Source organism: Heptranchias perlo, chromosome 7, assembly GCF_035084215.1.
Source record: "Heptranchias perlo isolate sHepPer1 chromosome 7, sHepPer1.hap1, whole genome shotgun sequence".
NCBI lineage: Eukaryota > Metazoa > Chordata > Chondrichthyes > Hexanchiformes > Hexanchidae > Heptranchias > Heptranchias perlo.
The window spans coordinates 42,896,880-42,922,730 of NC_090331.1; the positions used below are offsets into that span (position 1 = coordinate 42,896,880).

The 25,851-nt window shown below is 42.3% G+C and overlaps 1 protein-coding gene across 2 annotated transcripts in view; it reads left to right on the forward strand.

Moving 5' to 3' along the window:
- The first annotated feature begins 6,742 nt into the window (after positions 1-6,742).
- Positions 6,743-25,851, forward strand: part of ly75 (lymphocyte antigen 75) — a 116,565-nt gene continuing 97,456 nt past the window's right edge. For both annotated transcript variants that reach the window (XM_067987396.1, XM_067987397.1), the window contains exons 1-4: positions 6,743-6,878; positions 8,861-9,238; positions 20,413-20,583; positions 25,672-25,836. In XM_067987396.1, the coding sequence (XP_067843497.1) occupies positions 6,785-6,878; positions 8,861-9,238; positions 20,413-20,583; positions 25,672-25,836 (808 nt within the window). In that variant the 5' untranslated portion in view covers positions 6,743-6,784. The remainder of the gene's footprint in view (positions 6,879-8,860; positions 9,239-20,412; positions 20,584-25,671; positions 25,837-25,851) is intronic.

The following is a 25,851-nucleotide window of genomic DNA, read 5'->3' on the forward strand; positions in this document are numbered from 1 at the left end:
AACCCAAAGTACTATTTGAAGAAAAACAGGGGAGTTTATCAGGTGTTCTGGCCAACATTTATCCCTCAACGAACATCACTAAAACAGATTATCTGGTCATTTATCTCATTGTTGTTTATGGGACCTCACTGTGTGCATATTGGTTGCCACGTTTCCCTACATTACAACAGTAACTACACTTCAGAAGTATTTCATTAGCTGCGAAATGCTTTGCGATGCCCTGAGGTCATGAAAGGCACTATAAAAATGCAAGTTGTTCCTTTCTGCTATAGAAAAGGGATCAATATGAACTAATTAATCCTAAACTTTCCTTCCCTTTTCGAACAAGATACAGAATTACATATAAACATCTTGGGATACACTTAATTTGATAGTATGATATAAAACTCATGTCTTCACAAAAGACATAGATGGGGATGGGAGAAATTACTGTTTATGAACTATAAGTCTTTATTTGAAAATTGTCAACTATGATACCAGAGGAAGGGTAACCTACCTTTTGTATTCACTGACAAACTGCACATCTCTCTCAACAGTTACATCTATCCAGTAGTGCTTAGTGAAGCATTGTATATTACTACAAGTGGCTGCCTTACAGATATCCTAGAGTGGCATTTTGCTTACCTGGTAGTTATGCCCTATTAAGTAATAACAGAGCAGGATGCAATCAGAGAGTCATTATATAGATACCAGAATATCTAATTATTTTGTTCATATAGAACACAATCGGGCTACTGTCTGATTGTTGCTATGGTGACAGAATTGAAACTGAGACCCATTTTAAAACTAATCATTTTGAATCAATGTTTATTCTTAAGGCAGCCACTTGTAGTAATATACAATGCTTCACTAAGCACTACTGGATAAACGTAACTGTTGAGAGAGATGTGCAGTTTGTCAGTGAATACAAAAGGTAGGTTACCCTTCCTCTGGTATCATAGTTGACAATTTTCAAATAAAGATTTATAGTTCATAAACAGTAATTTCTCCCATCCACGTCTTTTGTGAAGACATGAGTTTTATATCATACTATCAAATTAAGTGTATCCCAAGATGTTTATATGTAATTCTGTATCTTGTAAGGAACAAAGTAGCAGTATGGCATTGTAACTTCCAGAACCAGTTAGACTTTTGACATCATCTTGGTCATGAGATCATATACATCCAAGGTTTCAATCTCATACTATGGAGTTGATTTTGAAGTAAAGTTATTTTTCCAGTCATTATACAGTCAATAACTGCCATATATGCCCTAATAGAATTATATTTAATTGTCCCCTCCCCTTGCAATGAGCAAGGATAAAAATAGTTCAGTACTTGTTCTATTTCATAGGTCGTGTTTGCATGCCTGTCTGTACCTATTTTTTCTAAACCCTGATACTGACACTATTGTATGAACCATTCCAGTTGTAGTTGTGCACCTTATGTGTGCAAGGGTTGCTGGATGTTAAGTAACATATGCATGACTTGAGATTTAACTCCGCAGCAAGTCATTTTATTCCTCCCGAGCATAAGCCATAAATTAACTTCAACCATCTTTTTCATCCTATTGGTTAGACTTAGCAATTTCAGTTTCCAGTAGGGACAGGAGTTCTGTAACTATGTTTGTCCCAAGATGTAAGGAGCTACAGGGATTACTCTTCTGTTTACGGCTAGCCACCCATCTTTCCTTCTTGGTTGCCTTGCTAGCTGGCATTGTAAATTGGTCCCCACTTCTCAGGTACTGTCTCCCTCAATTTCAAAATGGACATCTTCATCCCCTTCTCAAAACCCACCCTCTGTCTTTGCAAACTAGCACCCCATCTCCAACCTCCCTTTTTTTCTCAAGTCCTTGAATGTGTTGTCACCTCCCATATTCATGCACATCTTTCCTGCAAATCCAAGTTTGAATCTCTCCAATCAGGTTTCTGCCCCTGCCAGAGTACTTAAATGTCCCTAAGCAAAGTCACCAATGATATTCTACGTGACTCTGACCATGGAGCATTTCCCTCCTTGACCTTTGATACAGTCAACCATACCATCCTCCTCTAAAGCCACTCTTCTGTTGTCCAGCTATCCAATTATAGCCAGAGCATCTCCACAATGACTTCACTTCCTTCTCCTGCATTATCACCTATGGGCTCCTCCAAGGATTTATCTTTGGCCCTCTCCTCTTCCTCATCTACTTGCTACCCCTTGGCGACATCATCCGAACACATGGGGTTAGCTTTAATTGTAGCTGATGACACCCACCTTAACCCCTCCACCACCTCTATGTTGTCGGTCTGCTTGTCCGACATCCAATCCTCGGTGAGCTGCAATCTCCTCCAGTGAAACATTGGGAAGACCGAAGCTGTCATCTTCAGACTACGCCACAAACTCCATACGCTCGCCACCGATTATGCTGCCCATACCCTACACCTAGTCCCACTCACCTACTACCCTGCGCTTGCTGACCTATATTGGTTCCCAGTCCTCCAATGCCTCAAATTTAAAATTCCCATCCTTGTGCTTAAATCCCTTCAAGGTCTTGCCATTTCCTGTCTCTCACTTCCTCCAGCCGTACAATCCGACAAGAACTCTGCATTCTTCCAATTCTGCCACTCCCTTCGCCTCACCATTGGTGGCTTCAGCGTCTAGGCCCTATGCTCTAGAATTCCCTTCCTAAACTACTCTATCTCTCCATCTCCCTCTCCTCCTTGAAGACCCTCCTTTAAAACCCAACTCTTTCCTACATAAAATCTCATTCTTTGGCTCAGCATCCATTTTTGTCTGATTATGCTTCGGTAATGCACCATGGGATTTTTTTTTACGTTAAAGAATGTAAATTGTTGTCATCACAAAAATCTGTAGGTTGAAAAATGCAATTACTTTATTTACTAAACTGTTGCTTTTTGCAAACCTTTCTTTATAAGAGCATATCAAACAAGATGGCAAAGGTAATGTCACAGCATGAAAAAGGGGATTTCCATGTTAAACCAAGTCGTCATATCAGGAATTTCTATAAACTTTTCTTTTCCAATATTGTGCAACAAAAAAAATCCTATAATTACAGGGTTTTTTTCAAATTTACGGGTATGCTTAAACTCTCTCCACACATAGCCTATATATATGTAAAATAATTGATTAGCAATAAATATTTGACCTATAACTTGAACAGTGTTCTGAAAATTGCAAAACATGTATCTGTGAACAAGCAACACACCCAGGCTGGTTTCAGTTTCATAGAAGCACTGGAATCTAAGCATTCCAGAAATAACTTAATACTTACACCATTCAACCATATAGGGGGGAAAAAATTGGATAAGAGCCATTTTTGGGTGCGGGTGACACGATGCGCTATTATCCCTCGCCCAATGACCCCTGTGCAGGCAGAACGCGAGTTTTGGCCAGCCTGAGTACTAACCTGCAGTTGGCGATCCATTCCGGGCCTTGCATGCAGAATCAATGCAATTTGCACGTTCCACCAGCAGGGGAAGCTGAATCTCTTAAAGGGAGGATGTTTCTTAGAAATCTCTTAAAGGTAGCTGGTACCTGTTATTTTCTGAAAATAACAGTCTACTGCCTGCACGGAGTCTGAACAGAGATCAGATATCGCACATGTAAAACATAGATGCAGGTCCCATCCCTATGTTTGCACACTGATGTTAAAATATTGAATAAAGGTTGCGCACTACTAAATCCCACATCCTCCAATCTGCATGCCAAACCTCACCAATCTGCCGATCTGAGTTGGTACCAGGCCTGTGACAATGGGTGCACCAAGGTTCTCTGATGCACTAGAGACCTTGGTGCAAAAGGTGGACAAAAGGAGGGACATCCTATATCCGCAGGGGGAGGGGGTGCAAAAGGTCCTCCAGACATTATATCCAAAAGGCAGCGGGAGTCAGTGGGGGATGAAGTCAATGCCAGGCACACAGCATCGTGAACATGGATGCAATGCAGGAAGAAATTCAATGCTTCGACATGAGTGGTCAAGGGAGTGAGGTCAACTGTCAAGTGGCATCTCCTACCAACTGCACCAGGCACTACACCCCCACCCCCCCCCCCCCATCACCCACATACCAACAAACTCTTTCCATCAGTATTCAACTCTTCCAATCAGATGTTTCCTCTCACCCTTGCACATTACCACTGTTGCAATCCGCCCACCCACAACTTACAGGCCACACACACTGGCAGCTATTCAACCATGACAGGCACATCACCCAGAAACACGTCCTGCGTTCTTGCAGGAGAAGGTGGCGCATATCAGGAGGCAGCAAGTGGCAGTGGCATTTAGCCCCTTGAGCCTGTTCTGCCATTCAATTAGATCATGCTGGATCTGTGACCTAATTCCATATACCCACCTTAGTCCCATATCCCTTAATACCCTTTGTTCACAGAAATCTATCAATCTCAGATTTGAATTCACAATTGAGCTAGCATCAACTGCCGTTTGCAGAAGAGCGTTCCCAACTTTTCCCACCCTTTGCGTGCAGAAGCATTTCCTAACTTCACTCCTGCACGTCTTGACTCTAAACGTTATGCTATGTCCCCTCGTCCTAGTATTCAAATTTAGGAGAGCTCGAAAAACAGTTGCAAATGTCTCAGCAGCCAAAAGCAATAATCCAGACACTAACCTGTAAATCCTGCATCGTCCCTTTAAATAGTGGTGGTGAGGGTCCTCCAGGCACTCTAAGACATGTTCAGATGGTCGGGGTTAAAACTGTGCATTGACATGAGCGTTAAGTCCCAAAATGGTGTCTATCACTTTAAATCAGCATTGCACACTGATTGTAGCCATTTTCTCTCTATTTCACATGCTTCCAGCATTCCTTGTCTGCGCCTGTGCTAACTCCTATACCAAGATGGTGTCCGGTGCACATCACGCTAGATACGTGCGTGCGCAGCCAAGACGCCATCTTGGATGTCAGAGAGACCGTGTAATGCTGAAACAATGGGCGCTACATGGCCCAATTTAGCGCCCAGAATATCCTAAAAATAAATTGATCTTGCAAGGTCAGTTATCATGTTTAATTGACATGGAGCCAGCTTCCATTCTTGCTGATGACACCCACCTTGACCCTTCCACCGCCTCTATGTTGTCAGTCTGCTTGTCTGACATCCAATCCTCGATGAACTGCAATCTCTTCCAGTGAAACATTGGGAAGACCTATGCTGTCCTCTTCAGCCCACGCCACAAACTCCATATCCTCACCACTGATTCCCTCTCCAGTCACTGTCTCAGGTTAAACCAGACTGCTTGCAACCTCGCCATCCTATTTGACCCTGAGCCGAGCTTCTGACCCCCATCTTCTCCATCACAAAGACATCTACTTCCACCTCTGTAACTTCGTCCGACCATCCCTGCCTCAGCCGATCAGCTTTATAGCAGCATTTCAAACAAGATGGCAAAGGTAATGCCACAGAATGAAAAAGGGGATTTCCTCGTTCAAAGCAAGTAGTCATCTGAGGAATTTCTGTAAACCCTCATGCATGCCTTTGTCATCTCCAACCTTGAGTATTTCAATGATCTCTTGGCCAGCCTTCCACCCGCCGAACTCCATTAACTTCAACTCATCCAAATCTCTAATGCCCATATCCTATCCTGCGCCAAGTACCACTCACCCACTGCCCTACACGTGCCGACCTATATTGGTTCCCAATCCTCCAAAGCCTCAAATTAAAAATTCCCATCCTTGTGCGTAAATTCCTTCACGGTCTTGCTCTTTCTTGTCTCTGTAATTTCCTCCAGCCGTTCAATCCTACGAGAACTCTACATTTTTCCGAATCTGGCCTCTAGTGTATCTGCCATTCCCTTCGCCCCACCATTGGTGGCATCAGCGTTTAGGCCCAATGCTCTGGAATTCCCTTCCTAAACTTTTCTGGCTCTCTCCCTCTCCTTAAGCCCTCCTTAAAAACCAACCCTTTAACTATAATTTTAGTCATCCCACCTAATATCTCTTTCTTTGGCTCGGCATCAACTTTGTCTGATTACACTTTGGTAAAGCACTGTGGGATGTTTTTCTACGTTAAAGAATAAGTGTTGTCGTCACATAAAAATCTCGAGGCTGAAAAATGTAATTATTTACTAAACTTCTGCTTTTTGCAAATCTTGCTTTATAGCAGCATTTCAAACAAGATGGCAAAGGTAATGCCACAGAATGAAAAAGGGGATTTCCTTGTTCAAAGCAAGTCGTCATCTGAGGAATTTCTGTAAACTTTTCTCTTGTAATATTGTGCAAAAAAAAATTAATAATGAGTTTAGTTTTTTTTCCAAATTTAGGGGTGTGCTTAAACTCTCACAGCCTATATATGTGTAAAAGAATTGATTAGCAATAAACACTTAGTATTTTATTTGACCTTTTTTGTGTGTCGGTAGCTTCCTTGAACAGTGTTCTGAAGATTACAACACGTATATCCCTGAACATGCAGCACACCCAGGCTACTTTCAATTTCGATAAAGCACTGGAATCTAAGCATTTCCAGAAATAACTTAACACGTACACCATTCAAACATATAAAACGCTTAAAAAATGATCTTGCAAGGTCAGTTATCACATTTAATTGCTGATGTGGGCATTTTACTTGTTCAAACAATTGAGTTTTACAAGAAACTAGCTTTTACTTTTGAGATATTATGGTGAATACGGCACACATTGCCCAACCAATAAGAAATTGCTTATTGGAGGGCATTTTTCCTCAGCCAATAGAGTCTGGTGTTGTTTATGTCGAGCGATAGGGAGAGGACGAGCTCGGTTATTTTCATATTCCGCCGGCATCGCAGTGTGAGCACCAGAAACATTCTGGAAACTGCGCAGGCATGAAGAACTGGTGCAGCGGACAGATTTATCTTTATTTTTTTCTGATATTTCAGTTTGCTGTGCGTTGGGCAGTTACAGCTCCTCAGACTACAGGTGCGGTTAAGTTTAGAATAGTAACAATATATGTATGTTCAGCTGTTCTGTGGTATTTTAGTAACAGTATAGATTTTAAATATTTCTTGTGTCAATATATTAATTGCCGTTTTTTACACGAAATGTCGATATGTGTGTATGGGATAATATTATTTTCCCGGCTTTAATGAAAGGAAACAATTGTTTGTGTCAGGCTGGATAGTCCCTGGCTTAATTCCAACTATCAACACCGGTGAAGAAGGAAGTCGCCTGCCTTCTTACTTGGAACAGTTCTCTGGTTGGGCTGGACTGGTAATTTCCAGAAAAACATATTTTATCTATAGGTTGTTCTTCTGCAAAGGCCTCTATGTACATCTACTTAAGTCCGTTTTTACTTAAAAGTTCGTTTGGAAAAGAACAGCACTCAACTTTGAACATTTATTTTCCCCTCTTCATTTCTTTGGATTTTTCCCACTTTCAGGATGCTCACCCCATTTAGACTCGTGGAGCTGAGAGAGTCTTAACTCCAGATCTCTTTATGACTGCTTGCCATAAATATTCACGTGATTATTCAGCAGGAGGTACACTTGGAGCTGGACAAATGGGACAATGTCACTTATTCTCTTCTGATACAAAGCACTCCATTGCCATTTAGTATTCCATGTAGCATTCCTACTGAGAACGTGCCCTGTGGCTTGAGTTGACAAACTATTGGTTGAAAGTGCAGCACTCCTGAAACCCCCATTTATTTGATTTTTAAAAATGGAGCAGTGGCTACTGGGGGGAAAATTGATGAACTGTTTCCACTCCAAATCATGATACTTGCTAATGGTTCTGATTTCATCAGGGTAGCCATTTTACTCTCTTGAACCTTGACTGCAGCAGATCGATCAGGTCTTGATTTTTTTATTTAGCTTGAGTTGTGATGTGTAAGGGAAGAAATTTTGCCAGTGTCTCCTTACCTGATAAAATAACCCAATGTCTGCTCCTACATTGGCTTAAAAAAAGTTATTCCATAATTTAACCTTAATTTTCCATCAAATTACACATATATGTGGTTCCTGCATTAGTAGCCCAGTACTTCCACCTGCTGTAAATTAATGGACAGAATGGTTGCTGCTTTATTCTTATTCACCTGCTAACAAAATTACTTTTAATTGAACTATTGTATTTAGCACTGCGGTAGCTTTTATAAATTCTCCTGCGTTAAAAATTGCATAACACAACATGGAATGAAATTTACTACTTATGATAATGCACCTGAAACTATTTTCCGCTCTCCACGTGCTGTTAGGAAATCACTATATGCAGGTACTTTATACCCCTAGCAGCATTTTATTTATATTCTTTTGTGTGTAATTGAAGTGTTGAGAGTGGTTTTTCTTTTACACATTCTCCATTTGCACCATACCCATGACTTATCTGTGAAAACTTAAGTACTGAAATTACAATACTTAAGCAGAGTCATTTAGGGGGTTTTTGAGAGAGAAGCGAGTCCTCTAGCATAAGGAGAAATAAAATAGTGGCCTATATACTGCTAATAATCTGCATTAATTCTGGGGGGGTGGAATTCTAAATAAATTTGACGACCAGCTATCATCCTGTTTCATAACGCAGTACACAATAAAATCCTTGGTAATTCCTCCATTCTAGTGTCTTTCAATTTTTTTAAGTGTGGGAACCCTCTGTCTTAATTCACGAAATATGGTGTTAACCACCCAAAGGCAATAGTGCTGCCATTGCAGAAAATATTTTGTCAATTTGATCTTGTGGAAGCCAGTTTGAAAACCTCTGCTTTGGTCAGTTAGGCTTTTATAACATTCATGTCCTTGTTCCTCATATGAGGTGAGCTTCTTTTGTGAAATAACCTGGGTATTCCGCTGCTGTTGGTTGTGCTTCCTCTCTACAATTGATTTGTTGTGAATATTTTACTTGATTAAAGTTTGAAATAAAGTAGTGCTTAAATTAGTTGAGTTTCTCATCTTTATCATCTTGTACCTTAGGTAATGGCATCTTTACCATCCAGCATCAAAATACTACAAAATGCCTCAAAGTAGATTCCTCTGGAATTACTATCGACAAATGCAATCAGCTAGAACAGCTTCAGCAATGGAAGTGGGTGTCTGAGCATCGGCTGTTTAATATTGGCATTAAAAAATGCCTCGGCCTTGATTCTTACAACAAGGAACAACCATTAAAAGTGTTCGAGTGTGATGCAGAAGTTACAACTTTGTGGTGGCGCTGCAAAGATAGCACAGTGTATGGGTCATCCTTCTATAAACTGACTGTAAAACATGGCTTTCCAACAGTGAGCATTAATGCACTTGATGCATGGAAACAAGGTGACTCAGACAGTGATGTTTGTGAGCAACCATATCGCGGTAAGTAAAATTCATTCTGGACACCAAACGTTAGTGGTGTTGGAGCACATAGAATGAGTGTTTTGCTAAGCATGTTATTTACGTTGGATATTAAACATGACATTTAATGGAAGTCTTGAATTGACACAATTTGGAGAATTCTGACTGTAAAGAAGTCAAGAGTTTTGCTGAAGGTTGTTAAACATTTCTGACTTGCTTTATGCTAAGTATAGTAAAATAAAAATGCATTGGGGTATTTGGGAGGGGGAATCCTAGGCATTGGTATGATTCATGCGTATACATTGGAAGATATGTATCTAAATCCTGCCCTCGTCAAGTTGCCAGGGACTCCCTTACACGGAAGGAGGATAAATTGAGAGGGAGTTTTCACCTCAGTTATGCTAGTTTTATATTAATGAACTGCTTCCAGTAGAAGTAGTTCAGAAATTGTGCCCATACCCTTGCTAACGAATAGCATGGGTGAGGTAGTTTGCAGTGTTGATGAAATGAAAAAGCGAAGGGACCCTCCCTGTTTATACTACAGATTGATTCAGCAGCATTGGGGAAACACACGTTCATTTGGTTAGAATGACTTTAAAGCACCTGTGTGCACTCAGTTGATTCAAACTTGCATTTGCAACTTTGACAGTCTGGCCAGGACCTTCTCTGCTGTCTGGGTAAGGTCTGTTTATGTCAGCAATGAAATGTGTTGCTGGCCTGTACTCATTCCAGTGAGTTGAAAGTTCATACCCAGGAGGTAGACCTGAGTGGTGCCAGTGGACTTGTTTGGCTTTGCCATTGGTGCAAAACCTCACATGAAGAGAGTTTAGCTGCTGCTGACAGCAAGAGTGTTGGTTCATTTGCGCTACAGGGTGTCAAATTACCATAATGGAAGCATTGACATCTGCAAATAGCAAAGCATAGGCGAAGTCCTGGGAGCAGGCTTCCTGCTCATATTCATTAGAGATGGTGTGCATCTCAGGGGGACTCGAAGGAAAGGTAAGAAAAGATAAACCATCATTGATTGCCTTGTTCATCACAGCAGAAGGCCAGGCTGTCCACTTCAGAGTTGCCATTTTAAATTGCAGGCTGAATGTAGGACCTATCTTTATTGGGAGAGTTTTCACCTGTTCCTGATCAGAATTCTGTGGAATTTTGTGTTTGTACAGAGTACTTTGTTTCAAGGACAGGAGATGAGAAACGAGTAGGAATTATGCAGTCTTGCTTAAGTTAACTTGTTACATGCTAAACACTTTCATTCTTACCTTATCAGAGGAAGTGAAATAAATGTGGAAATATCTGTTCCTGTGAAGGTTGTTAGTACAAAACAGCAAGCCATAACATGCCAGAAAAGATCAGGTGCAGCCAAAAGATAACTTGGCTTGTGAGTTGGTGAGTCCCTTGGTTTTTCTACTTCATCAACATTGGAAACTACCTGACCCATGCTGTTTGTTCAGTAGGATTTTATAGCCATTTACATGCAGTTGTGACCATCCCAGAAACTTTGAGGTTGGGGTCTAAACTGGCAATCCTAGGAGACAAAATTAAAGAAAGGTATTTTATTTTTGCGTGCAACACCAAATTTACATACCCAGTTGTGTCTTATTTGGCCTGTATATGAATATCCATACACCTATCAATTGGAATTTCAACATACAGAAAATTGTGAAGAGCTGTGTTAACTATGCTTTTGTAACATATTGAGCAGAACTTACGGCTTTGGTGGGGGTGTAAAACCACCGATATCTGATCACCCCTGCTGAAGTTGAAAGTTCCGACAATTGTTGTTAAACCTCAGACATGTCAATTTAATATTTAGCAGTTTAAGCAGCATAGATAATTTTGATGCTATGTACTTTGAACTGAACTTAAGATGCTGATTTCTGGAAGGACTAGATCAAAGTGACCAGGGGGCCTTGTCGTTGCTAATTTATTTTGTGGTTTCAATTCCGGAAAGTGTTTTTAATCCTTCTGGATTAGGGATGAAGCCTTGATTAATTATGGTAAAATACTGTTACTGTTTAGGTATCCTCATTGAATGCAATGTGCTTTTATGTTGGTGGTGAGTGAATATTTAAATTTGTACTTTCCATTGCTGGTGGCAAGGCCATTGTTGAACTTTTTCTGCTGGTTATGACAATATTTTCGAGTTTTAATATGGGGGCAAGGAGGAAGAGAACAGTCAACAATGCAGAAGGAGGAAGTTATAGTTGCTCTTAAAATTTAAAACTTTCAAATAATTGTGAACCACCTCATTTGAGTTGGAGATATGCTGACTCCAAATCTGGACATGGTTCATAGATGCTCCAAGCTGATTCCATGCTGTCTGTAAATCAACTTCATTCCACCACTGGCCCCCAAACTTTAATTTTGGGCTGTGCCTGTTTCCAATCAGGACATTTTGGTGACTGTCCAATAGGTGACTGATTAGAACTGGTAATCTACTGTCAGCTGGGGCTGACTCAGGTGATTGGCATTCGAGCTAGCATAAATTCAGAAGGGTTTTGCTAACACACGGAGTAGCAGCTATCGACAGAGTCTGGTTTCGACAGAGTCTATAATTGGGAATTTGGTGAGTGAGAGGGTTCGATGCAGTAAGGGGTGAGGTGCATTTGTTCAGTCAGCAGAGCGGAGAGGAGCGTACGGAGAGCGGGTCACAGCAACAACAAAACAAAACTGCAGTGTGACGTCACAGGTAAGGCAGGTAGGTGATTGGTGATAAGTATCTCTTCTGTTTTCTTCTTTCTTAGGACTGTGGGCTAAGTAACTTATAGCATAAAACTACATTTTAAAAAAAACTAAACTTAATTTAGTTATAGCAAGTAGAGTTTTTTAGTGAATCAAGGTCCCTAGTGCAGACAACATTCTCTAAATTAAGAGTAATTTAAAGGAGTAAACTCCTTTTAAAGGGAGTAATTAATGAGCTCAATCTAAGGCAAGTCATGACAGAGCTCGCACCCGTGATATGCTCCTCCTCCTGTACTATGTGGGAAGCCATGGACACTACCGGTGTCCCTGCCGACCATGTATGCAGGAAGTGTGTCCAGCTGCAGCTACTGGCTAACCGCATTTCGGAGCTGGAGCTGCAGGTGGATTCACTGGAGCATCCGCGATGCTGAGATTATCATGGATAGCACGTTCAGTGAGGTGGTCATACCGCAGGTAAAGATTACGCAGGCAGAAAGGAAATGGATGACTGCCAGGCAGAGTAAAAGGACTAGGCAGGTAGAGCAGGAGTCCCCTGGGGCCTTCTCCTTCTCAAACAGATATTCCACTTTGGATATTGTTGGGGGGAGATGGCTTATTAGGGGAATGCAGCAAGAGCCAAGACCATGGCACCACGAGTGACTCAGCTGCACAGGAGGGGAGGAAAAAGAATGGGAGAGCAATAGTGGTAGGGGATTCCATCGTAAGGGGAACAGATAGGCGTTTCTGTGGCCGCAGAAGTGACTCCAGGATGGTATGTTGCCTCCCTGATGCTAGGGTCAAGGATGTCACGAAGTGGCTGCAGGACATTCTGAAGGGGGAGGGTGAACAGCCAGTGGTCATGGTCCCTATCGGTACCAGCGACATCGGTTTTAAAAAAAGGGATGAGGTCCTGCAAGCAGAATATAGGGAGTTAGGAAATAAATTAGAAAGCGGGACCTCTGGTAGTAATCTCAGGATTACTCCCAGTGCCACATGCTAGCGAGAGCAGAAATAGGAGAGTAGACCAGATGAATGCACTGTTTGAGAGATGGTGTAGGAGGGAGGGGTTTAAATGCCTGAGGCATTGGGACCGATTCTGGGAAAGGCAGGACTTGTACAAGCTGGACGGGTTGCACCCAAGCAGAACCAGGACCAATATCCTTGTGGGGGCATTTGCTAATTCTGTTGGGGAGGGCTTAAACTAGTATGGCAGTGGGATGGGAACCAAAGGTCTGGTACAGATAGGACAAATTCAAACCAGGAAACGGGAAGTAGAAAAGCATTTAGTGACGTAGTTAGCGACTCAAAGGCAAAAGAAGCAAAGGTTAAATAGCGTTCAGCACAGGAATTTGACGGGGTTAAAGGGTATATACTTCAATGCAAGGAGTATTACAAACAAAGCAGATGAGCTAAGGGCACAGATAGACAGATGGCAGCATGATATCATTGCTATAACGGAAACATGGCTTAAAGAGGGGGATAATTGGCAGCTCAATATCCTTGGATATAGAGTTTTCAGGCAGGATAGAGTGAGTGATAAAAAAGGAGGGGTAGCATTATTGGTTAAAGAATCAATTACAGTTGTGAGAAGGGATGATATGCTAAATGGATCATCATTCGAGGCCATATGGGTTGAGCTAAGAAATAAAAAAGGGGCAATCACGCTACCAGGAGTGTACGATAGACCCCCGAATAGCGAAAGGGAGATAGAAGAACAAATATGTTGGCAAATTTCTGAGTGCAAAAATAAGAGGGCAATGATAGTAGGGGACTTCAGCTACCCTAACACCAACTGGGATTCACAGTGTGAGGGGCACAGAGGGCGCAAAATTCTTGATCAGTGTCCAGGAGAACTTTTTTAGCCAGTACGTGACAAGCCGAACAAGAGGGGATGCAAGTCTAGATTTAGTCCTGGGAAATGAAGATGGGCAAGTGGGTGAAGTGACAGTGGGTGACCATATTGGGGATAGTGACCACAATTCAGTCAGTTTTAGCATTATTATGGAAAAGGACAGAGTTAAATCAGGAGTAAACGTTTTAAATTGGGGGAAGGCAAATTTTACAGAACTAAGGTAATTTGGCAGAAGTGGACTACTTGAGGTGAAATCAGTGGCAAGCCAGTTGGAGGCACTAAAAAGTGAAACTCTACGGGTACAATGCAGACATGTCCCCTCAAAGGAAAAGGGAGGCACTGCCAAATTTAGAGCCCCTGGTTGTCTCGAAGTATACGGGGCAAGATAAAGCAGAAAAAGAAAGCTTATGACTGTCACAGAAAACTAAATACTGCAGAAAGCCTAGAGGAGTATAGAAAGTACAAGGATGACATAAAAAAGGAAATAAGGAAAGCAAAGAGAGGGTATGAAAAAATATTAGCTGGTAAGATTAAAGAAAACCCAAAGATGTTTTATCAGTACATTAAGAACAAGAGGATAGCTAAGGAAAAGGTGGGACCTATCAGGGATGATAAGGGTAACTTTTGTGTGTAGAAGCAGAGAATGTGGGTAGGGTTTTAAATGAATATTTTGTCTCCGTATTCACAAAGGAAAGGGATGATCCAGACGTAGTAGTTAAAGAGGAGAAGTGTGAAATATTGGATACGGTAAACATAATGAGAGAGGAAGTACTAGAGGGACTGGAATCCTTGAAAGTTGATAAGTCACCAGGGTCGGATGGATTGTTTCCTAGGCTATTGAAGGAAGCCAGGGAGGAAATAGCGGATGCTCTGAGGATCATTTTCCAATCCTCACTAGATACAGGGGAGGTACCGGAGGATTGGAAGACTGCAAACGTAGTACCATTGTTTAAAAAGGTTACGAGGGAAAGACCGTACAATTATAGGCCGGTCAGTCTTACCTCGGTGATGGGCAAACTATTAGAATCAATACTGAGAGATGGGATAAACTGTCACTTGGAAAGGCATAGTTTAATCGGGGACAGTCAGCATGGATTTGTTTAGGGAAGGTCATGCCTTACAAATCTGATTAAATTCTTTGAGAAAGTGACAAGGAGGATTGATGAGGGTAGTGCAGTAGATGTTGTCTACATGGATTTTAGTAAGGCATTTGACAAGGTCCCACATGGCAGACTGGTCAGAAAGGTAAAAGCCCATGGGATACAGGGAAATGTGGCGAATTGGATCCAAAATTGGCTCAGTAACAGGAAACAAAGGGTGAAAGTCGATGGATGTCTTTGCGAATGGAAATCCATTTCCATTGGTGTGCCACAGGGCTCAGTGTTGGGTCCCTTGCTGTTTATGGTATATATTAATGACTTGGACTTGAATGTAGGGGGCATGATTGGCAAATTTGCGGATGACACAAAAATTGGCCGTCTAGTTGATAGTGAAGAGGATAGCTGTAGACTCCAAGAAGATATCAATAGGTTGGTGGAGTGGGTGGAAAAGTGGCAAATAGAATTCAACCCGGAGAAGTGTGAGGTAATGCAGTTAGGGAGGGCAAACAGTAAAAGAGAATACACAGTAAACGGGAATATATTGAGAGGGGTAGAGGAATTGAGAGACCTTGGAGTGCATGTGCACAGGTCCCTGAAGGTGGCAGTACAGGTAGATAAGGTTGTGAAGAAGGCATACGGAATGTTCTCCGTTATTAGCCGAGGTACAGAATACAACAGCAAGGATGTAATGATGGAACTGTATAAAACGCAGGTAATGCCACAACTGGAGTATTGTGCGCAGTTCTGGTCACCACATTACAGGAAGGACGTAATTGCTGTGGAGAGAGTGCAGAGAAGATTTACAAGAATGTTCCCGGGGCTTGAAAATTGCAGCTATGAGGAGAGATTGGATAGGCTGGGATTGTTTTCCTTGGAGCAGAGGAGGCTGAGGGGAGACTTGATTGAGGTGTACAAAATTATGAGGGGCCCAGATTGTGTAGACAGAAAGTACCTATTTCCCCTAGCGGAGAGTTCAAGAACTAGAGGACATAGATTTAAGCTGATTGACGGAAGGATTAGAGGGGACATGAGGAAAAACTTTTTTACCCAGAGGGTGGTGGGTGTATGGAATTCGCTGCCTGAATTGGTGGTGGAGGCAGGGACCCTCAACTTTTTTTAAAAATAAAAAGTACCTGGACCTGCACCTAAAGTGTTGTAAGCTGCAGGGCTACGGACCGGGTGCTGGAAGACTGGATTAGAATGGGCACCTGGTTGTTCTTCGAGCTGGCGTGGACACGATGGGCCGAATGGCTGCCTTCTGTGCTGTATCTTTTCTATGGTTCAATGTCTCTCCTAATCTCTGCCATGTCTGCGCAATCAGAATTATCTCTGTCCATCCACCATCTCAGGTTTGAATCCCCCTTAAATATATGCAAGAATACCCTCTGAGCCTCTCTTGGCATTCTCCAAAGAGCCCTTTGAGCTATTTATCACCAAATCACACTTTGGTCTCTCTCCTTGTTCCTCTGGAACTTTCTCCTTTGAACAACTTACCCTGTACAATCTTCTCGCCTTTAAAATCCTTAATGCAGAATCTGAAGGAGAAACTCAGGGTGGGGCATAGGGGTGGTTGTCTACCTCCCTCAGCCTCTGCACTGAAGGACTCCTCGCCCTCAGTGATTGCAATCTCTATCTGAGGTCTTCTTGCACTCTTCCCTCTGAATTCCATGCTCTTCTGTCCTCTCTAAACTTATCCCATATATACTCTCCTACCCATATTCCTGGCCCCCCATTGCCCTTTTCATCTCTCATGACCTCTCTACTCTTGATCTCTGACAAGGCCAGCTCTAGCCACTTCCTTGTGTACGTCACCACCCACGTACCCATACCCCCTTTCAACCTCACCTACTTCTCCATCTGCCCTGGGGGTGGGGTGGGGGGGGGGGAGGAAGGGAAGCTCCCTCTAATTGCTTAGAAGTGCACTTTCAAACTCTCAACTGCCTAGCCTTTGGCCTTCCATTTGCCACAATACTTCTACAGTCATCAATTTTCTCAACCACTCAGTCACCTCCACCTTTTGTTGCCCTTGCCCCAAGCAGAACCTGCACCATCTCTCATCGTGGCTGTTCCCCTTGGTATGACCCCCATTTTCACTTCAAGTCCAAGGGGCACAGGTTTGAGTATATCTAGCACATAATTGGCTTAGCCTTTCTTCGCCAGATCTAGCTGGATGACATTAGGTTCCACCAGGCCCAATATCCTCTGTCAAAATGGCCCACTATTCTAGGATCATCCTGGAGAATTAAGATAACACCCAGCTGCTTTTTTCCACTATTAACTGCCTCCTTAAAAGCTTCTCCCCTGCCCTTTCCACCCACACCTCCGACCACAATCGTGAAGATTTCATGGACTTCTTTGTCACCAAGAGAGACCATCTATTCAACGGCCTTTGCCACTTCCTCCTCGTCCCCTTTCTCACTAAGTGAAACCCCCCTCCCCCGAACTTTTTCTAGTTTCTCTCCCATCTCCTAATCTTTCTGAGCTCATCCCGTTCATAAGACCCACCTCCTGCGCCCTTGATCTCTTTCCCACTAAGCTGCCAACCACCTAACTTCCCTTCCTACCCCTGCTACTGGATATAGTAAAATATTCCCTCTCCTCAGTCACTATCCCTCTCCCTTTCAAAACCATTGTCATCATTCCCCCCTCAAAAAGAAAACTCCCTCACCCCTCTGTCCTTGCAAACTGCCAACCCATCTAGAATCTCCCTTTCATTATGAAAGTCCTTTAACGTGTTGTTGCCTCCCTACTACTAGATATTTCTTGTGCTGCCTCGTGACCTTGTCTTTGGTAGGCAGATGAATATACACTCAGACCTGGGCTCGAGCTAGAAACCATGAGAAAAAAATTGATCTCTAAAACAGTCCCTCATTTTTACACGGCGACACACTACCTCAGAACCAGATTTAACTCACGGAATTTCAAACCAGTAGATAATGCCTGATAGATTGTTTATGTCTTTTGAAAATAAACTGCAACAAAGAGTATTAGACAACTGTATTTTCATAATTACCGTAGGTTAACGTCCATTCACAGTTTGTCAACTAGCCCCAATCTACTTTGTATATTCTATGATGGTTCAAAATTGGTGCATTGTTCAGCCAGTTATCAAGAACACTAGGTGCTCAATTTAACTCCTGACGCCTGGCAAAAACAGGCAAGGGGCAGTTAAAATGGAGTGGGGAACTTACCCACTTTTTTCCCCGTCCTGATCTGGCCGGCTGCAATTTTAAACTGCAGACAGCAAAAACACCCACCTCAAACTGGCGATGTCCTCTTTAAATATGCTGATCTGCTATTTGAACCTGAGGCCTGAGCGGGGGAGCAGTCAGGCAAAACCTGCTGGGAACGGCTGCCAGGGCCAGAAGAGTCCCAGCAAGGTAAGTTGTTTTTTTTTGAGTTTCGTTGTGGGCCAGGAGGAGCGTGAGTGCTCCTCCAGATTCCACAAAGAAACTTCGGGCCTACTTCCTTCCCCGATCGGGAGCAGTTGCTTTGTGCCAGGGGCTGTTCCCCTGGGCTCCTGTTGGCGGCCTTCTGCCGCCCGATTTTAATGACCGGGCAGCTGCACCCTGGGACTTCCCAGCCATTTTGGTTGGCAAGTGGCATGTTCATCAGGCCTGGCAGTTAAAATCGGCCGAGCCGCCCTGCTACCGTTACCGAATGGGCACGCCGCTCGCTTTGCCCTGTTCCCGCCCGGGGGTTAAAATTGAGCTCTACTTGACGTTGATTCCAATGACCCTGCATTCAATAGACATCAGCATATTAAACTCTACTTTGTTCAACAAGAACCAAGCCTCAAATGTGTATTAATACCTTGAGTTCAAAGGCCATCATGTATATTCCTGTAATTTGCAGAAACCAATATTAATCCTATGTGTGCTGTGACTAGCAACAAAGAAGCAAAAAAAAAAATCTTAAAGACAAAAGTTCTTAATTATTGTCATGCTATTGTCAGTTTGATTAATGTATTTGTTATCCTATGGGTTTCGGTAGAAGTGACCTGTATTAAAACTATGCTGCCTCACTTGCTTTAATGGGCGTGGGGGATTATTCGGACTGTTATCAGTGGAGCTCTGATTACTCCTGAAATCACAGAGCTCAGTGTTTGTGGCCCACTTTTTCTGACTACATTAAGTTAAATTTATTTACTTGATCCAGCTTTGCAGTCAGACTGGGCCAGTATGTTAAGACAATTTCTAAACTTGTCAATATGATGTTTATGATACTTTTTTTTTCAGATGTTGTGCTGGCTTCACCTGTCACACTGCAGCTGACCATAGTGTTACTCCATTGTCAAGTGATTAATTTAGGTGGAGGACCTGAATTGGAAATAAGAAACAGAAAATGCTGGAAAAACTCAGCAGGTCAGGCAGCATATATGGAGAGAAGAAAGGAGTCAAGATTTTTGGAGTCTTTTACAGATGAACAGCATTTAAAAAGGAACAAACGGAAGGGAGACACACACACACACACACACACACACACACACACACACACACACACACTCCCCCTTTGTTCTTTTCCTTTTTAAATGCTGTTAATCTATAATATTTTCCAGTTCTAATGAAGGGTCCACACCCAAAACGTTGACTCTTCTGTTCTCTCCGCAAATGCTACCTGACCTGCTAAGTGTTTCTAGCATTTTCTGTTTTTGTTTGAAATTAAATGGCTTTGAATAAATGGGAATATGTAATTTGTGGTTTTTTAAGGTTTATTACAACTTGAAGAATCATTGGAATAGTTTTCGTTATCCATTTGCTGTTGGTATCTTTGCATTGGTTGAAGGTGAAATATGCTTAAGTGGGTGTACTGCTTTCTGCTATTCTGATTCTTAATCATGTAGAAATGGAGAGGTCATGTGACCAGCATATCAAGCAGCTGCAGCTTTCATTTAAGAAGTTGCCACTTATTTAAAACAAGTTACACGACAAAACAACTGAACCTTTTGTTTGCGAAATATTGGCAGTATTTTCAATTTCTTGTGAAATTGAAGGGGATGTCCTGTCACTGCAGCTGCTGCTTTAAAAAAAGGCAATGTTCCTGTTGGGAATGGAGCTTTATTTGAACATACCCTGAGGAATTGACAGGGTTTCTCTCAAGAGTTCTTGTTTTATAATGTTTCTATGCTATATGTACTTTTCAATTTCTGTGTGGTTTTAGGTCAATGTGAAAGTTTATTGGTTTGCAAAAACCTTCATTGTTGCTTCTGGTGAAATTGTGCAGTAAATTTTCAAGGAGCTCTGTCCTGCCTGGAACCTATTAATATTTTAACAGCTGCTTAACCCATAGCAGCAAGACTGCCATTTTTGAAAATCAAAGTGGCATGACTGCCCCTCTATGCACAGCAGTAAATTATAATTTTAAAAAACATAATTTAGAGATTTGCTGAAAAAAAAGATCCTGCAGCTGAAAAATGCAGTAATTCCTTCACTTACATAAAAAGACCTCAGCTAAGTTGTATTTAATATAGCTCCTTTTAGCAACTATAAAGGCAAGATAATGCATCTTGATACACTTTTGCAGTTTATTCATTTAAATTATATTTCTCGCCACAGAAACTTATACAACTGAAGGAACTGCTTATGGAAAGCCATGTGTCTTCCCATTTAAGTATAGAAGAAATTGGTATTACGAATGTACCACTGACAGAAATGCCGAAGAGGAATGGTGCGCTACAACTGCTAACTATGAAAAAGACAGAAAGTGGGGAAAGTGCTTGAAACCAGGCAAGTAATGAAGTTCAAAACTCCGAGATTTAATATTAGCAGATTATTAAGATGTTTTCACAATCTCATCAAAAATATCAAACCTTGTCTTTTTTTATTTACTTAAAGAATTAATTTGTAAATTATACATGATTCTTTGTGATTGGATGTGTAGTTTTGTATTTTTAATTAAAAATAAATTCTGCAATTTCAGTGCCAAAACTACTATCTCTAAATAAGTAAAACAGTAATTTTATTATCTAATGTCTCCTCAATCCATAATTATGATATTAAGAGGCCATTTGACCCGTCTTAATTAATCCATGCATAAATCTACAGCTCCTTACCTTGTAGCATCTAATAGTTTCTTAAATGATTCCATGGTTTTCACCTCCATTACTCCATGTAGCTGTTCATTCCATGTGTTCAACACACTGCATGAAGAAAAGCTTCCTGATCTCAGTCTTTTACTAGTTTAAACCATGGTTCCCTTGTCCTACTCTTGTAATTTAATTAAAAGTAACATTCTAGATTTAAGTTTTCCAATCCTTAACTGTCTATTATATACCTGTATAAAATCATCTCTCAGATGCCTCGGGTCGGTGGGGGGGGTAGAAATTTTGACCCACCCACCTCCATCCGGTGGAAACCAGGTGAGGGGCCAGTAGAAATGGAGTGGGGGACATACCCACTGGCTTCTTGCCTGAGGCTAGTGGGGTCTTTCTTTAAATATGCAGATTGAGCTTTGACGGCATCATCAGGGTCCAACTGCAATAACAACCTGAGACTGGAGCAGTGGTAGCTTATCCACCTGGCCAAAGCTTTGGGAAATGGATCCAGTGCCAGAAGAGGCCCAGAAAGTTAAGTTTTAAAAAAAAATTAAGTTTCCTTGTGGACCAGAAAGTGCAAGAGTGCTTCTCCGGCATCTTCAAGCAAACCTTGTGACTTTTTTTATTCGTTCATGGGATGTGGGCTTCGCTGGTAAGGCCAGCATTTATTGCCCATCTCTAATTGCCCTTGAGAAGGTGGTGGTGAGCTGCCTTCTTGAACCGCTGCATTCGTGTGAAGGTTCTCCCACAGTGCTGTTAAGAAGGGAGTTCCAAGTTTTTGACCCAGCGACTATGAAGGAACAGCGATATATTTCCAAGTCGGGATGGTGTGTGACTTGGAGGGGAACGTGCAGGTGGTGGTGTTCCCATGTGCCTGCTGCTCTTGTCCTTCTAGGTGGTAGAGGTCGCGGGTTTGGGAGGTGCTGTCGAAGAAGCCTTGGCGAGTTGCTGCAGTGCATCCTGTGGATGGTACACACTGCAGCCACAGTGTGCCGGTGGTGAAGGGAGTGAATATTTAGGGTGGTGGATGGGGTGCCAATCAAGTGGGCTGCTTTGTCCTGGATGGTTTTGAGCTTCTTGAGTGTTGTTGGAGCTGCACTCATCCAGGCAAGTGGAGTGTATTCCATCACACTCCTGACTTGTGCCTTGTAGATGGTGGAAAGGCTCTGGGGAGTCAGGAGGTGAGTTACTCACTGCAGAATACCCAGCTTCTGACCTGCTCTTGTAGTCACAGTATTTATATGGCTGGTCCATTTAAGTTTCTGGTCAATGGTGACCCCCAGGATGTTGATGGTGGGGGATTCGGCGATGGTAATGCCGTTGAATGTCAAGGGGAGGTGGTTAGACTCTCTCTTGTTGGAGATGGTCATCGCCTGGCACTTGTCTGGTGCGAATGTTCCTTGCCAGTTATGAGCCCAAGCCTGGATGTTGTCCAGGTCTTGCTGCATGCGGGCTCGGACTGCTTCATTATTTGAGGGGTTGTGAATGGAACTGAACACTGTGCAATCATCAGCGAACATCCCCATTTCTGACCTGATGATGGAGGGAAGGTCATTGATGAAGCAGCTGAAGATGGTTGGGCCTGGGACACTGCCCTGAGGAACTCCTGCAGCAATGTCTTGGGGCTGAGATTGAAGGGTGGCAAATGTAACCCCACTATTTAAAAAAGGAAGGAGAGAGAAAACAGGGAACTACAAACTGGTTAGCCTAACATCAGTAGTAGGGAAAATGCTGGAGTCTATTATAAAGGATGTGATAACAGGACACTTAGAAAATATCAACGGGATTAGACAATGTCAACATGGATTTATGAAAGGGAAATCATGTTTGACAAACCTACTGGAGTTTTTTGAGGATGTAACTGGTAGAATAGATAAGGGAGAACCAGTGGATGTGCTTTATTTGGATTTTCAGAAGGCCTATGATGAAGTCCCACATCAGAGGTTAGTGTGCAAAATTGAAATACATGGGATTGGTGGTAATATACTGGCATGGATTGAAAATTGGTTGACAGACAGGAAACAGAGAGTAGGACTAAATGGGTATTTTTCGGGGTGGCAGACAGTGACTAGTGGGGTACCACAGGGATCAGTGCTTGGGCCCCAGCTATTCACAATATATATCAATGATTTGGATGAGGGAACCAAATGTAATATTTCCAAGTTTGCTGACGACACAAAACTAGGTAGGATCATGAGTTGAGGATGATGCAAAGAGGCTTCAAGGCTATTTAGACAAGTTAAGTGAGTGGGCAAATACATGGCAGATGCAGCAAAATGTGGATAAATGTGAAGTTACCCACTTCAGAAGGAAAAACAGGAAGGCAGAGTATTATTTAAATGGTGATAGATTGGGGAATGTTGATGTACAAAGGGACCTGGGTGTCCTTGTACCCCAGTCACTGAAAGCAAACATGCAGGTGCAGCAAGCAGTTAGGAAAGCAAATGGTATGTTGGCCTTCATTACAAGAGGATTTGAGTATAGGAGCAACAATGTCTTACTGCAGTTATACAGGGCCTTGGTGAGACCACACCTGGAGTATTGTGTGCAGTTTTGGTCTCCTTACCTAAGAAAGGATATACTTGCCATTGAGGGAGTGCAGTGAAGGTTCACCAGACTGATTCCTGGGATGGCAGGACTGTCGTATGAGGAGAGATTGGGTCGACTCAGCCTGTATTCACTTGAGTTTAGAAGAATGAGAGGGGATCTCGTTGAAACATACAAATTTCTGACAGGGCTAGACAGATTGGATGTAGGGAGGATGTTTACCCTGGCTGGGGGGGTGTCCAGAACGAGGGGTCACAGTCTCAGGATACGGGGTAGGACATTTAGGACTGAGATGAGGAGAAATTTCTTCACTCAGAGGATGGTGAACCTGTGGACTTCTGTACCACAGAAGGCTGGTGGAGGCCAGGCTCCTTCTATATTTAAGAAGGATCTAGATAGATTTCTAGACACAAAAGGCATCAAGGGGTATAGGGATGGAGGATGAGCCATGATCATGTTGAATGGAGGAGCAGGCTCGAAGGGCTGAATGGCATACTCCTCCTCCTATTTTCCATGTTTCTATGATGCCTGATTTTAATTCCCAGACAGCTGTTTCCTGCCAACTTCCAGAACGTTTTGGTTGGGAAGTCGGCCAGCAGCATGTTATTGAGGCCCAGCCATTAAAATCGGCTGGGTCTCCCCGCTGCTTAACGGGCCAGCCACTCGCTAAACCACGGTCTCACCTGTGCTTAATCGACACCCTCCTCTCCATGTTGCAAAGCCCAAGTTTCTCCAGACTGTCCTCATAACTTGGACCTTTGACACTAGCGATCAGCACTGCCTCCAGCACTTGAATATTTTTCTTACTTGTTAGCAACCACAACCGGACGCTGTATTCAATGGGCCAGAAATCACTCATCTCTGGACGCCGTTCCATAATGGTGTCCTCTCTCTTCGCCGGTGAATCCAGGAAGCAAGTCACGAATTTGCAAATGCGCACTAAAACCCGGGACTTTTGAACTTGCTCCCATTGGTTCGCTAGCAATTTGACAGCTGCAAATCAAAGGGGCATGGTACATTACAATCACTGAAATCATTCAAAAATCGTAAACTTACCCATCTGCCCAGCTGGAACGAAAATACTTAAGCCACCAAGAGGTGCACTAAAAAATACCAGCTCCGCGCTACTTTTTAAAAGCGCGATGACTCCTAATGACTGCAAAAAAACAAAAAATGAAATTTTAAAAATGTAGAATATCATATTACTCTAATTTTTTGATCATTAAAAAAATGTTTAAAAATTAAACACTTTTTTAACTTCTGTCTGTTTCATTAAATCATTTGCTTGGCTTTTTATAAGAAGATATGTTTAAATTTTTATTTACACTGACACAGAAGTTTACTTTGATTTCTACTTGCCTGCTTGTGGGCGTGGTTTCCAGTATTTCCCATGCGCATCAACCCACACTGTTCAGAGGCTGGGCTGATGTTGAAGCTTTGAAAAAAAATCATGACATCACGCAAGTCTACACCATGGATCCTAATTAAGTAAATTCATACATTTTAATCACAGGAGCTGCTGCAAACGTTGACACGCTGATGTGAGCAATTTCCGGCCCATTGTGGTGTGTGACCAGAGCACTGCATAGTTTGACCACAACTTCCCCTGACTTGTATTTTACTGTTTTGCTTATGTAGTTCAACATTCTGTTGGCTTTGCTGATTGCTGTTCTGCACTAGTTGAGATATGTTAAGTGTTCCTAAGAGTCTTGGGTCTCTTTCAAATTCATCCTATTCAGCACTGTCCATGGACTGCGTGTGTCACCCATCTTTCCTTCCTACGTGCAATAGTCTACGCTTGTTTGTATTAAATTTAATTTGCCATTGTTCTGCCTGCATAAATATTTTGTGCAACTTCTGCTGTGATTTCTGAAATGCCTCTTTTGATTCTACTGCTATCTTTCATATCTAATTAGTTACTATAATGTAACTACTTTCTATGTGAAAAATTTCTCTCCTGTCACTATGGAATTGGGATGGGGAATTGCTAGCTGTCTGGAGTACCTCTGTGGCAACAACTTGCTGACAAACCTGTTGGTTTTATTAGCAGCTATTTTTTGGACCTAATATGGCCGATCTACAGCTATTTTTTTTCCCTAGCTACTTGAGATAGTAATTTATCTTGAATGCACTCTTTTCCTTCCCCTCTCTCAAGTTAACCATTAAACCCCGAGTCACAATATTTGAGTTTATTCAGCACGATAAAGGTAGATGCTATTTCACTGTTTTCCAGATACTGAATGCAAAACTTTCTGGGAGAACAATACTGAAGAACAGACTTGTTACCAGTTTAACTTTCAATCACTTCTCTCCTGGAATGAGGCTCGCCTTTCCTGTCAGAGTCAAGGAGGGGATTTGCTGAGTATTGCTGATCCAAAAGTACAAAAGTACATTGCTGGTGAGTTAGAATGTT